The sequence below is a fragment of the Sabethes cyaneus genome, chromosome 3, assembly GCF_943734655.1.
Source record: "Sabethes cyaneus chromosome 3, idSabCyanKW18_F2, whole genome shotgun sequence".
Classification (NCBI taxonomy): Eukaryota; Metazoa; Arthropoda; class Insecta; order Diptera; family Culicidae; genus Sabethes; species Sabethes cyaneus.
In genome coordinates this window covers 54332634-54347784 of record NC_071355.1, presented here as the reverse complement: position 1 = coordinate 54347784, position 15151 = coordinate 54332634, and the positions used below count along the sequence as shown (strand labels likewise).

The window sequence follows — 15151 nt, the reverse complement described above, 5'->3', positions numbered from 1 at the left end:
TAAACTTTCGCAGGTGGCAGCTCCATTTCGCACCCATAGCGATCTAGAAATCTATGTTGCCTCAGTTCATGATGTTATCAATCGTTTTATTTCGTAAAAGGTCAAATCAAACAATTTCTGTCGCATAATTTTATTCATGGAAATTATCAAAGCACAGCCAGATAATTAGAGAATCGAATTAGTTCTATCAAAATTTCCTTCTGCAACGAAATTCGTGTTAACAGCAAGGAGTTTTATCGGGCATGTTGAAAATTGCGATTCGATCAAAATAGTAAATTTTAAAAAATCAAGCCATTTACAAGATCAATCTTGCTGAAAGCCAAGTGACTTTGACCTGTAACTCAATTTTTATATGGATGGGTGCATATTCAGCTTTATGAATCAGTATAAACGTAGAATAAAGAGTTTTTTACTCGTTAGTCCAAGCTGATCAATTTCACCCGACTGATCAATTTCGCCCGAATCGACGGTACTTCACTTCGTTCACAACATCAACATCCGAATCGTAAAAGCGCAGAGCGCGAGCTCCATTGGTATTTCTACGTCTTGAAAATAAGACGATAGATGTTTTGCTCGGATTTACCGAAAGTGCAGTTTCTCGGCACCACGTTTCCACGACGCGTAGTGCCTGCTGCATTAAGTCAAATAATGTGCTTATGCACTTTCCAACTACTAGGATGAGATAGTCATCCGCAAAACCATATGACGGATAACCTAGACCATTGAGTTTCCTCAGTAGGCTATCCGCCACAAGGTTCCATAAAAGAGGCCGACTCGTAGTGAGTCGACAGATGAGGTGGCTCCAACTCTGAAGGGTGAGCTGAAACAATGGGAGAACCGAACAGTCATGGCTGATTGGAAGGCCGTACAATCGCTCAAACAATCTAAAAATCTATAACGTCGAGTATTAAGGTTACTCAAAAGTTGCTGAGTCTCAATAAGAGAGATCTCAGCACGCTTACCGGTCTTGTGACAGGACATTGTCCGAATAAATATCTTGTTCGGAATCTCGGTTTCGTACAAGATGATATTTAACCTCGGAACACTTGCTCTGCAATTGTGGAGCACAAATAGCACGCAGACTGCAATATCTCAAAAAGGGGAGATGTGCTCTGCGTCGCCGATCAGGGTAGCAAGGTCCAAAAACCAAGTCACCTCTGATAGATAGATAGTAGCGTCAATACGGTCTCGGTGACCTTCCCAAGTAGCACACGTTGTCACAATTGAGTCGCAGCGGCTGATATGCGACAAATTTAAATGTAAAACTTCGGTTACAGTAACCTAAAATATAACAGTTGTGTAACCGAAATAGCGCAACTTATGTAACTAAATCTGGTTGCATTAACAGTTACTCAATAACCAATATGTAACATGTATAGTTACAAAATGGTTACTATTGAAGTTACACATAAACTGTAAATTGACTTTCAATTGGTGGCAAATTAGTTATCTTGTAACTTTTATTGCATAGCGAATATGTAGCAGGTTTATTATTTCAATCTATGGCTATCAACGTCAAGCAGTAAATTTAACTGTTGAATATAGAAGAGTGTATAAATTATTATTTCAACACAAATTTTAATGCAGTTTCAAATTTATGGTGAAATGCATGATTCTAGCTTTGAAAAATTCACGCGCTCTTATTTAATATAGCTTTTCGTTACTTACTTCTTTGAAAAATTGATGTTTTGTAAATCAAATATAAAAATTTAAATTTTAATTTTTTGATTTTTTAAATTTATTCTTAGCAATAATGAATTAGTGGAGCATTCACCTAGAAACCATTAAAAATCAAGTTGTTTTCGCTATCACTTCTATCACAGTAAAATTCATAGCCATTTTGCCTTTGGTTCTAACTACTACACCATCGTCCTTGAAGTTTTGTATCGTTTTCGGCATATTGCATGAAATGATTTTAAGCAGCCATTGTTCATTGTTCACATTGTTGATATCGGGAAAAGGTATTTTTTAGTGATTGTTGTGAAAAGAAAGTGTTAATTTAATATCAAAGAATAGTTTCAGTTTGAATAAAACAGTTACCACCAGTGTTAATCATAGAAGGTTACATTTCAGTTACATTCTAGTTGTACGTAACCTTAGCCTTCGACCTGGTTACGATATCGGTTATACGGTAACCAATATTAAATCTGTTGTAGTCACTTATTTCTTATGTCGTCATTTCTAAGTTACACTGTAACCTATTTTCATTGCCGGTTTCGTTTCGATGTAACTTGATCGTTTTGACGTTTGAGAATAATCATCATTTGTTTACTTAATACCAATGTCTGGGCGGAGAAGATTCTTAGTACCATCAATTAAGTAAATAAACGCATTTACAAGAGCATTTCACAACCCGTGTACCAATTGTTTATCTTTACCATTAGCAATATTCTTCAGGTCTAGTTTTTCCTTAATCCGTTGTGTTTACAAGGAACAGTGAACAAATTGTTGCGAAAATGTTACTAGCCGACTTTTTTTGACTTCGTAACTGCTCGTAACGGAAAATTAACTGTTTTGCGACCAGCAAGTTGATGACAGTTTGGAAAAAGGTTTCATTTGTGTCACTTGATAACTATTTGGTAACTCGTAACTGAAAGGTGACTGTTTTGCGACGACCAAGTTGTTGACAGTTCGAAAAAAAGGTTTCAATTTGGTCATTTGGTAACTACCTGGTAACTTTTTGAGATTTTTGTCACTAGAAAACTAAAAAGTAACTATTTTTAATTTTATGTAACCTAACTCGTTACAAGTATCCTAAATGTAACTGCTGTGCAACCTTTTTGTATTTTTTTATTTTTATGATTAGTTACAAGTGCTACTTGGGTTCTTGGCAAGCTGCTGCATTTGTTAACTAGCTTCTTTAAGCTTACTAATGGCTGTCTTTAATCGATGAGACAGCTGAGCTTACTGATGACATAACCGCTTTGAAGTGGGCCACTTTCATAAGCTTCACATATTCAGCACACATCCCAAGCAGGTTTTTTCTCTCACGCATAACTTTCATGAAAGCCGAGCTTATCTTAGCACACTGATGCTCGGAACAAATAACAATAAAATAAAAGCTTGGTAGGTAGCTGATATTGCTTATCACTGAGTTTCATGGTTTGCAGTAGGTTCCTTGATCGAAGTGTCTTGCGGAGGGAAAAGCAGGCTCGAGTTCCAGCTTGAATGCGTAGTTGAATCTCTTTACTAGTATTATTTTCGGAAATGACCAGAGAGCCCAAATATACAAGCTCGTCAACCATTTCCTGTAAATCGCGGTTGATAGTTACAGTCCGAAGACGAACATTGTTTTCTCTTATGCCTCTTTCTACCATATATCTGTAACCCAATCCTCATAGCCTCCATTTTTAATCTGATGTAGATGGTCTCCATCGTCCCAAGGTTTCTAGTAATAATCGAGGTCGTCCGCGAAGGCTAGGAGTTGACCACTTTTGCCGAAGATTGTTCCTCTGGTTTCGATGCCAGCTCGTTGGATCACACCTTCAATAGTAATGTTGAATAACATATAATAACATACGTAACACATCACTCGCTCTAGAGTAGCTTCGATTAGGCGCCTCAGTTTTTCGGAAGACCGTACTCGTGCATATAGCCATATAGCTGTTCGCGCTCGACTATATCGTATGTTGTCCTGAAATCCACGAAAATATGATGCGTGGGCAAGATGTACTCCCGACATTTCTAAGGGATTTGTCGGAGAGTAAAAATTTGATCCATAATAGCTCCCAAGAAGCCCCTCTGGTACTGCCCTACGAATTCTCTTGCTATGGGGGATAGACGACCCAACAAAATCTGGGAGAGAATCTTGTGGATGGCGTTGACCAGCGTAATGCCGCGGTCTTTTTTTATAGATGGGACAAACCACACCATTCATTCAATCCTCCGGTATTTTGTTCTCCTCCCAAATCCTTGGAATTATACGTTGAAGTGTTTCTCGAACATTACCAACATACGCTCCTTCCGGGTTGACGACGTTAACTAAGACCATTACCTAGAAGCACAACATGTTCGGATGTTCGAGACAACGCCGTCCTCCTCATTTAAATATTCAGCAACTGGACAACCCGCGTACTGCCGACAGACATGAGCTTGCTGGATGAGGATCAACTTTCCTCTATGGAATTGGACACTTCTCCAAGATGGATGTGGCAGGGTGTGCTCTGACTTGAAAAAGGTCGCAGTCGCAGTTGCTAGGTAAAGAATCCCCAAGTGCATGAAATGACTGATTTATTGGAAAATGCCAGCAAGCGATGGAAAAGCAAAAAAGAACTTGAAACAACTATCAACGCATTACCACCGGGGATAATCTACATATCGAAGAACATGGAAGTGGGAAGATCATACGGAACTAGCGAAACTATTCCCGGCCAATTACACGCTCAAGTTTTATGAGTAAGTTAGTTACACACTGAAGTCTTCATGGGATACCGCGCTACCACGAATCAGGTCTTCACACTTTGACAATCGGAAATGTCGAGAATACAACGTGCCCACACATCATATTTTCGTAGATTTTAGCATACAATGAAGTCGAAGGTAAACAACTATGATAGATAAAGCACGAGTATGGATTTTCGGATAAACTTTCAAAGTTACTTTAGAACGGGTGATGTGCTACGTGCGCGTACCGGGTGCATACGAATTGCGCGGAGGGTTACGTCATAAAGGTTGGACTGTCCTGTATGTTGTGTATGTTATGGCATCGAGCTATCATGCTGGCCTAATAAGCCAGTCGTCGTATGTTCGAACCTTGGCTGGAATCAATAGGATCGTAGCAACTGGCCCTGTAATTGTCCCGTATTCTAACAGCTGGCTGCGAAGTCTGTCGTATAAAAACCGAAAGTCAAGTTTCGATAACGGAATGTAGCACTTAGGCTTTGCTTTGTTTTGTCCTGTATGTTAATTGAGAGTATTCAGCGAGCAGGTGTCGAAAGAGGAGGAACGATATTCCTTCACAATTGACAACTTATTGAACCAAAACAAAGTAAAATTATCTACTTTCACGATTTATTATTCCGTAAAATCTTATAAATCTAACTTTACACTACTCAACAGAACCAGTTCATCTCTTCTACGAACTTTTGAGATTCTTTAATTTTGAGTATTGATTACAACCATACAAATACCGAAGCAGATTACAAAGATCCTATCGTAACACTAGTATGTAAATGAAGGTAATTTGCAAATCTTCCTATACCCTAAAATTGCAATTCGAACATTCCTATTCATTTTCATTTTTTCTGCGTAAACTAATTTCTTCTGTTCGCTCTTCTATTTAGTTCGTGCTCATAGTAATGTTCCACTTCAGTATCGTTATAAAAATTTATAAGACGGCGTTTGATATTTACAAGCAAATAATGATATTCAATACTACAAAAATAAAAACTGAAAAAACAAACCGAGTTTTAGTGTCCGATGCTATCAGCGTTTTGCCATAGTTTCGATTCAAAATTGGTAACGTAAACAACAGTCCAAAAATGGGATATCCTTTGCTTGCGATTTGCTTTCATTTGATGAAAATCCGAGTTTGTTCTCTTCCATTTCAGGTATTGGCACAAAGTATTCGACTTTTGTGACTAGGGTTTCTCTTTCTCATCAGACATCCTCTCCGTATTTACTACCGAAACGCAGAATTATACTCTCATATTTTACCACTACTTGCTAGCTATAAATACAAACTTTGAATGCTTCATGTCTTGCTTCACTACCCACATTCTCCTACGCGGTTCACTTTATAATACACACAATATTTACACATAAACGCGCGAGCGTAACTTTTTTCTATCGCTCGCCATCAACTGCCAGCGTGCTACTGCTGGTGGTCGTGGAGGTGGATTCTGCTGCACTGGTAGTACCGGCGGAATCGTGGCGTCCGCTATCAAACATCAAATCATTACCGACCGTATTGCGAATCCAGGTCGAGATGTTCGAGGTAATCGAGTTGTAGAGGGCCGGATGTGGTCGCTTGCCGCAATTGCCGTGGTAGCTGAGGATTCCCTCGAGTCGCCACTGTTCGCTCTGGTTGATGTAGCACATCAACGGAGCTCCTTCGTCGTTCTATGGAAATGGAAATTTTTAATTGGGTTTCGTTATTTAAATTCAGAACTGGATTCTGGATGAAAATTCTTACATAGCAAGTGGTTTTGTCGCTGTTCAGATATCCCGCACAAATAGTACCATCCGTTAGAGATCCGTTGTAGTGCGAACTGGAGTTGCACGTCTCTGTAGGTATTGTAGGGACTGGGAGGTACCTAAGGTACTGTTCGGTGCTGACCACGTCCGACGGATCACTGCCCCAACCGGCCGTTAGACATATCTGCCTCGGGTCAATGTAAGCACTTTCCGCTAAACAAGCACTTCTGACCCTCTCGTTCAGCCGGAGCGGCTTGGCCAACTCGAGCAACACAATATCACCGGTGTAGAGGAACTGTCTGTACTTGGCCTGTGAAATAGAAAAAATAAGTACATGTTTGCTCTATTTTGTGACGGCCTGTAACAAACCTGCGGATAGAATACGATGTTTTGGACTTCCACTACTTGGTACGAGTCGGTTTTGTTGCTTCTCTCGATTAGGGAAAAATTAAACTGTGAGCTTCCGGCAAATAGCTGCCACTTCAACTCCGTTACAAGTCGGCTGTTTATGAACTCGGTTTTGCCCATAATGCACGAGTAACTGGCAATGGCCCACCGAGGAGATACTGTTGAAAGTTTACGATACAGGTTAGATTGCGGTTAAGTTACTGATGACTCCAACACTTACCTATGTTTGCAGTACACCGAATAGCTGCATTGTTACTGTAAGCTAGTGCCAAACTTGGAAGCTGATTTGCATCAGAATGTACTCCTCCTGCTATTCGCTGGGCCAGTGAGGACTCATTACTTTCGCGTCCACAACCTAAAACAACTTTCGGTGATTAGTTTCAAATTTCCGATGGCTAAACCAATTAGAGACTTACGATATTCTACGCACTCCATTTTCACCAATCCGGAAGAACATTTTGGTGAAAGTTCAAATGCGGACAGCAAACTATCTTCGCTCGTATTCCTATATCGATAAACCGGTCGGTCACTAGTTTCGTTTGAGATCGAGAATGACTTAGCCTCGGCGAGACCTAGCCGGGCGCAGACAGCGTCTGAAAGATCTTTCGTCCAACCATCTCCGCAAACGTTCTCCAGCTGCGGTGACTGTACGCGAACTCTCAGTGCTCCTCCCTGGACACTGTAGCAACCCCATTCATCGGACTGGTCCGGACACTGTGGATGACCATCGCACACGGAGTCCACGGGCACACAACCCCCCGTATTGCATTTAAAGCTATCCATCGGACAGTCACACAATCTTTCGTCTTCATCATCGCTACAGTCTGCCTTTCCATCGCACTTCCAAGCTTCAGGAATACACTTGCGTTGTCTCACACAAAAGTACTCATCATTAGTGCAAGTGTCCGGACAATTCGATTCATCCGATCCATTGGGACACTGCTCCAATCCGTCACATTTCCACTGCGCAGGCAAACATGGACCTCGTCCACCGCCCGAATTACAGGGTATTTCATCAAAATTACACTCCCACCGCTCACACGCCAACTCATCACTACCATCGTTACAGTGCACTATTCCATCGCAGACATGTTGTCGAGCCAGACAGAAACCGTCGTTACACTGGAAGTGCCCAGGACAGCCCAACATCTCGCAGTCTTGTTCGTCCGAATTATCCGAACAGTGCGCTACCGAATCGCATCGCTCGGACTTCTGAATGCACGAACCGCCATCCTTAATGGACGTCCCGTTGGTACACTCGAACTGTCCGATCGCACACTTCGTAAACATTCCGCTAGCGGCTGCCAGCTCGTCAAACTCGTTATTGTTACCTTCAGAATTTCGTGTTTCGATTACCGACGTTTCATTCGATCGTTCTGATCTAATCGAAAGAAACGTCGTTTTGCCTAAAAAATGACCGGTAGTCGTTTCGAAGGTGGAATCCTGTCCTGCTGCAACTGTGGCCGTAGTTGAGTCAACTGCCGCCAGCAGTGGATCCGGTCCGGGTGGTGGTTTCTTCCCTAGCGGAAGAACTTTGAGGTCATTTTCGGTGATGTCGTTGTTTTCATCCAAATCCTGGAGGGTTTTCTCGTAGACGTCGTTCTTGGTCACGTCACTGGTTGTTGCCGAGCTTGTCGAAGACGGTTGAACCTCGGTGGTGCTGCTGCTTGGAGGTTCCACTTTTGCCGTTGTGGTGGTTGTTGTTGTGGTTGATGTTGTCGTTGTTGATGTTGTTGACGTTGTTGTTGTTGGTTCTGGTTCCTTAGCTTCAACTGTTACATCCGATAGCTTACCATTGGTTGCCGGTTCCGTTGTTGTGGAGGATGTATTCGAAACTGTCACGTGAACGGTTGTTTCTTCTACTTCCTTCTTGGTAGATGACTCCACGATCGTAGTAGGTTGTGGTTCAGTATTTTCCTCTTTTAGTTCAACGGCAATGGTGGTCTCTTCAATTTTACTCTTATCAGTGGCATCACGTTCTTCTGTTAATTCGAGATTCGCCAAAGAGGCTGCCATGGCTTCTTTTGGAGTTGTTGCTACTTCCGACACTTCTTCTGTTTTCGTTTCCAAGTCGACTGCATCATTGGTAGGTTTAAAAGTGGATTTTTGGACCACCTCTTCCTTCAGCGTTGTTTGATCGCCCTCAACCTGTTCGGTTACAGGTATCTCTTCAACTTCCGACTTTGGTGAAGATTTGACATTCTCCGTTCGGGATGTGGTTGGTTCCATAACATCGGTCTTAGCAAGAACTTCTTCCAGTCGAGCAGATTTTTGAGTAGTTGTTGTACTGGAAGCGTTTATCTTTCCAACTGTGGTCTCTTCTACTTCGTGTTCAGTACTACCGGTCATCACCTCTTCACCGCTGTCAGTCGTCTGTTCAACAACGTTCCTTGAACTGGCCGCCGTAATAAGAATCTCTTCCGAATCCGTAGTAGGAATGTACGTTCTGATTGTGGTCGCCACGTAAACTGTCTTCGTAACAGCCTCGTCTAGTTGTTTCTTGTAATCTGCCCGATCGCTCTCTTTCGATAGTGGCAAAACTTCCAGGTACTGCTGCTGGGAGTCACCGTCATCGCTGTCTGGCCGATCCAGTCCCTCATGAAGTAGATTTACTAGGCTAGCGTTATTTTCGATTTCCGGCAGGAATGGCGATTGATCGGCATGTAACAGAATTGAAGGGGCTGTATCTGCTTCCACTACTGCTTCCGTGACAGCATAGGTACCTCGAACTTTAGCGCTGGATGATTCAAAGTTCGGCAGGAACGGAGACATATCTTCCTCATGCGCCTTCTGCTTATCCAGTGACTCCGTGGTCGTGGAAAAACTAGTCGACTGACGCCATTCCTCCAACCGAATGGGACTGGACGTGGCGTACACTGAGCTGCTGCTAGTTTCGGTTTCATTTTCTTCCAATGATCGCGCATCGAAAACATTCGTCGGTTCACGAACGGGAGTCCGGTTGGTTTTTCCGGCAATCAGAAAAGATCCGACCGTTGGCTGAGGAGTATCATCGACAATCATCTCCGTCACAGGTGCCGGTGTTTCCGAAGCAGATTTGGGAGATGTCGACGAGATCGACTCCGCACTGGTTGAGTGCTTCGTTGCCTCTTCATCAACGATCATGAAATCAGGCTTGGTGTGCTCCTCTTCCGAGGCGCCGTTCGTTGAACTTTGCGGCCTGGTCTGATATTCGGTGGTGGACTGCAGTTTTTCGAGATTTACTCCAGCCGATGTGGTTGAGCTGAACTCCGAAGGGTTACCTAGGGTTGTTTCACGAACGCTTGTCGATTGCAGTGTTGTGGATTTGATCTGTTCGACTTCACCTTTCGGGTTCGGCTCGCTGGATGGTTCAGGTTCACCAGTTGGCTCCGGTTCGCTGCTGGGTTCTGGTTCGCTAGTCGGTTCAGGTGCACCAACTGGTTCTGGTTCAGCAGTGGAGGATGGTGCATCAGTTACTTGAAGTTTCGCCGATTGGTTGGAAGATGATTTCTCCGGCTCGCTTGATGGTTCTGGTTCACTGGCGGGTTCTGGTTCACTAGTAGGCTCAGGTTCGCTGGCAGGTTCGGGTTCGCTAGCTGGTTCCGGTTCGCTTGATGGTTCCGGTTCGCTTGATGGTTCCGGTTCACTTGTAGGTTCCGGTTCACTCGCTGGCTCGGGCGTTGGCTCGACTACGAGTTTACCAGAACTTTTCGACTCAGTTGAGGTTTTAACTGCTGGCGTTGTTGAACTAGAAACCTCCGGCTCACTGGACGGTTCCGGTTCGCTGGATGGCTCTGGTTCCGGAGAACTGGAAGGCTCCGGTTCACTCGCAGGCTCTGGTTTACTCGAAGGTTCCGGCTCGCTGACTGGTTCCGGCTCGCTGGCTGGTTCCGGCTCGCTGGCTGGTTCCGGTTCACTAGCAGGTTCCGGCTCACTCGCCGGTTCCGGTTCACTGGCCGGTTCCGGTTCGCTAGATGGCTCGGGTGAACTCGCTGGCTCAGGTTCAGCGGATGGTGTGCCACTCGACGGTTCTGGTTCGGGTGAGCTCGAAGGCTCCGGTTCGCTAGAAGGTTCCGGAGAACTTGAAGGCTCTGGCTCACTGGCTGGTTCTCGAGCAGGCTCCGGGGCAGGTTCACTAACCGGTTCCGGCTCAGGTGCGGGAGTGCGCTCGGTTGGAATTGCCGGAACTGGTGTGTAGCAAGTCTTTCCATCATCATTGTTCAAACGCATTCCATCCGGACAGATGCAAACAAAGTCTCCCAACTGAGGGTTGAATCTACAGGCGTATTCACAGCTGCAAGTGAAGAAATGTTTAATTACTGGTCCATTAAATCTAAGAAAATGAACAGCACTTACTTCATTTCGCCAGGTCCAGCGTAACACATATCGGGAAGCCGTGCAACACGAATCGTAGTTACCGGAACGATATAGGTATTCAGATATTGGTGATTCCGGGAGAGGTAACTCGTCAGTCTTTCCTTCATGGTATCGACAGTTAGGGGTGATTTCGAGCTATCCCAGCTTACCCGATAATCAACCACAACCGAGCCGGGTCTGCATAAAATCAACCATTAAACTTAACTGAACCACACAAAAAAACAATCGTCCTACTTACTTCAAGTTCATAACCTTAACGAACAACTCCTCGCGTGATCCAGGAACGTTCAGACTTTCCCGTATCTCCTCCTCCAGTTCCGCTACCAAAACATTGTAAGCCGAACTATTCGGATTACGATAATCGTCTAGGAACTCCAGGTTTGTCAACGTAATCTGACCCTCAATAGTATTCGGAACATACACAATATTCTCCTCGGTTGTTGGTGGCATCGGCGGAACCGTTGATCCTGGCGGACCCGGTGTTGCCGGATACTGTGCCGCCGAGGTACCGTTACTCGTAGAACCGGAACCAGATCCCAGTATTCCGGCAGCAGCAATATTATGGTTGGAATCGAACTTCCGCGATTCAACCGGAGTTGGACTCTCGTTGAATATGACGCCCGATCCGGCAAGAATAGCGATAATAATCACCGCCAGCAGCACGCCCAGTCCGAGCAGCCAGCAGAGCCAGTTCTTCTTTTTCTTGTCTCGTTTGTCCTTGGTTACGTACAGCTTCTCGCCTCTAGAAAAGCGAATAATCAGATTACTACCCGCACAGCATGCGAACCAGTGCTTAACGTTATGACATATGTACAGGTCAGCAGCGAAGTTTTATATAGATCGAGTATGTACAGACTAAAAGATGTGATCGACACTTTCCAGCACTATACGGAGTTAGTACATCGCTGCGATTCGTTTAAATATAATTGGAGTGGTGCACACATGCGGTACTTGCGTAATTGAGGTTCCTTGACCAGAGTAAAAGCATTATTGGTTGTGTACCAGCTGCAGCACGTTCTATGGGGGATAAGCCGAAACAGTTTACCAAGCATTTCCTAAACATCGATACTACCTGTCACAGAATATATCACGATTCCAGAGGGGGGTGGGTTAGGATACACAGTCGGTAGGGGGAGAAAGCTGAACGGCGAGGTACACCCCATGAATGTTCGGCTGCTGATGCTTGGGATTAGGATGCAAGTTCCGATCAGGTTATTCGAGCTTACTTGAACTACGGGCGTGGACAACATAGAGATTAGTGCACCGGTGTTTTGAATAATGGTTTACGGATTTCAGCGCGTAGGTTAAGCACTTTTCCATCACAACCCGCGTTTGTATTAGGAGGTGTGGCGTTTTGGTATGTGGTTTTGCTAATCGTTTACTTATTAGGTAGTGATGGGGGTTAATGACTGCAGCTCGGAGTCTGCAGGAGAATAGGTAAGAGAGAACAAGGGGGTACCTCGTGATCTTGGTCCACTGTTTATAGTCCACTGTTCCGTGCGCCGGCTCATTGACCGAGTGACCGGTGTAGTCTACACCGTGGTCTTGATGGATGTACCCTTGACGGCGTGGTTTTTGGAACGAAACGCTAGATATTTTACGATAGACGTTTAAGGAACCGATTATGATAGGCAGTTGTGGTGGTAGTGGTAGTAGTAATAGTAGTGGTTGGTAGTAGTAGTAGCGGTGAAAGAGGTAGTAGTAGTAGAATGGCAACCGTGTTTGGTGACGTAAGTAAGTGGACGAATGATTTAAAAAACGAATTTGAATCAAGTTGTTCCATATCGAATTTCACTTTTTCTCTGATTACGAATCATAAAAGCAAAAACCTTTCTTTCGTTGCAACCTATGTACGGGGAAAAAATCTCAACATAAACAGAAACAGTTTACCTCATATACTTCCGATGCTCGTTGACAGGGACAAAGTACTCATCGTACGGATCTCCGAGATCAACTTCCGTATCCTTTTTTACGGGCAAAGCTTCCGCTCCTCCATTCTGATGACCGTTGGCTGGTTTGGACATATTCAGCAACTCCAGATTGACCGCTTCCGCCATAGGTTTTTCACCAGCCAGTTTCCCGTTTATCGAGCTTGCACTAAGTGACTTTTCCCCCGAATGACCGAACGAACTGAGTGGTCGTTTTTCTTTTTCATGCTCAAACGCCGGATTATCCAAACCGTTCATTTTGCCGTCGTCCTGTTTGCTGCTATCCTTCAGAGCCGTGTATTCATTACTGTCCATCGAAACGGGTATTTCGACGTGCCGAGGCGACGGAGTGGGAATTGCGGTACTGTTGGTGCCCGAATTGTGGTCCTCATCTCCAATGGAAAGCGATATTTCATTTCTAAAAGCATAACCATCTCCCGTCATCGCGGAGTGGTCATTATTGGACGACGTGGACTCGTCCATTTTCGGTTAAAAAGTTGTCGTGCGAGCCGGCACTTTGATTCTACAAAGAAAAAGAACAGAAAAAAACATATTTAAATAAACGTCACGCAACCGTACCACGCCGCCATGAATCACGCGGCTAAACTGTCTTTTAGTGGCGATCATATTCGCTCCTTCGCTCTCAAGTACAAAACAATGAAACTGCAAAGTTATTCGATACCTTATATTGCGTCTACGCGTTGTATCCGGCAAACCGGCTTCTTAATTTACTAGTCTATCGTATTAGGTAACCCGCACAGCACTATCAACCGGTGCACTTTCAAAGTCCTGCGGTGCACCGCAACGTCGTAGGTGACGTCATCGGACTAAATGCATGTACGATCCACACTGTCACTGGTGCTCCAAATACCCCACACAGAACGAGTTCTCATCCGACACACAGCGCGTCAGTTTTGCGCTCGGATACCTTAAATCACACCTTCTACCATCGAAGACCAACCGACCGACCGACCGACCGTGTGACTAATATGTAGGAAACCGATAGGAGGCTCCCGAGTGCGCGCGCGATCACGTACCGACCGACCGACCGACGACCAAACTCAAAACGATCTGCACTCCAGAAAGGAACGGGAAAGACTTGCGAAAATATTTTTTTCACTGCACTCCTTCACCCTACCATACGGGCATGGGCGACGAGAGACCAGGTCGTTGCTGCTGCCGCCGCTAGCCGCTCGCTGCCACCGACCGTTGTTGCCGCTGCCGGTCGGTAATGACAACCTCGGGCGGCTTCCACTACATTCAACCTACTACAGTCAACCAACCGGTGGAAAGGTGAGAAAGACTCGAAGAAAGAAATGCCGGGAAGAGAGCTATTCAGGTAGCAGGACAAAGCGGGTCGTTCGAAAACGTGTTAAATCGAGGGATGCTTTTGGGCTGCGGGACGGTAAGAGTGTTGTTGTTGTTATTCGTTGATTTGGAGTTTTTAAATGTATAGCGTTCATTAGAGTCCTTTTAATAAATTCTCGTAAAAAATCACGTAGAATCCGAAGCGACGCGTAAAGCATATCCGCGTAAATTCTGAAAGTCGTGTTAAAAAACTGCGTAAATTTCGTAAATGGCTGGGTTTATATTCGCAATTTGAGAATAACTCTGATGTGCCCCAAGGGAATAATATAGAGTCTTTTTTTACTGCTTCAATGTTTATTTTGTTTAAATCAACAGATATTGTTGTATTAATGATAGCATTAGTCTAACTAGTACGAAAAATGATCAAAAAGTTCCCACGAATGGTCCTAGGAGCAGGGATGGAACAATCACTTTGACTCAATTTACATTCATTTGACAGTACCGTTTCAGTCAAGCAGAATTTAAAAAAGTTGTATATGGGACGAAAAAGAACTAGTTATTATCTACAATTTTGCTGTATCTTTTGTAGTTACGGAGCTACAATGCTAGTACCTCATAAGTAACTAAATGAACGTTCATTTATCCCATATAAAACTCTGTCAAATTTTGCTTGGCTGAGACGGTGCTGTCAAATGAATGTGAATTGAGTCAATGTGATCGTGCCATCCCTGCCTAGGAGTAAGGTGAAAATTGAACCCAACAGACAATTGGCTGAAAACTCAATGTAGCCCGACGGTGGTCCCGTTTGCTGCATAATTTGTCCTTCGAAACGGCACTTGGAGGAACATTCTGCTACGAAACGGCCGTAGTTGAGCTCGTAGACTAATAGAGACAAACGGCTCTCGCCATTAGGATATCAGCAATGCATTTGATGATCGCCGCTAAGATAATGTAGATACCAGGCCACCGAGCAATATTCCAGCGTCGAACAAACAAGCACGAGGTACAAATTCTTC

General features: G+C 44.2%; 1 protein-coding gene across 1 annotated transcript in view; it reads right to left on the bottom strand.

Annotated features, from left to right (window-relative positions):
* Positions 1 to 5594: 5594 nt before the first annotated feature.
* Positions 5595 to 15151, bottom strand: part of LOC128742964 (mucin-5AC-like) — a 135657-nt gene continuing 126100 nt past the window's right edge. Inside the window, exons 3-11 of the mRNA XM_053839462.1 lie at positions 12790 to 13350; positions 12359 to 12487; positions 11138 to 11641; positions 10879 to 11076; positions 6960 to 10816; positions 6764 to 6898; positions 6505 to 6701; positions 6134 to 6445; positions 5595 to 6060 (exon numbers count right to left, since the gene is read on the bottom strand). Of these exons, the coding sequence (XP_053695437.1) occupies positions 5785 to 6060; positions 6134 to 6445; positions 6505 to 6701; positions 6764 to 6898; positions 6960 to 10816; positions 10879 to 11076; positions 11138 to 11641; positions 12359 to 12487; positions 12790 to 13310 (6129 nt within the window). The 5' untranslated portion in view covers positions 13311 to 13350 and the 3' untranslated portion in view covers positions 5595 to 5784. The remainder of the gene's footprint in view (positions 6061 to 6133; positions 6446 to 6504; positions 6702 to 6763; positions 6899 to 6959; positions 10817 to 10878; positions 11077 to 11137; positions 11642 to 12358; positions 12488 to 12789; positions 13351 to 15151) is intronic.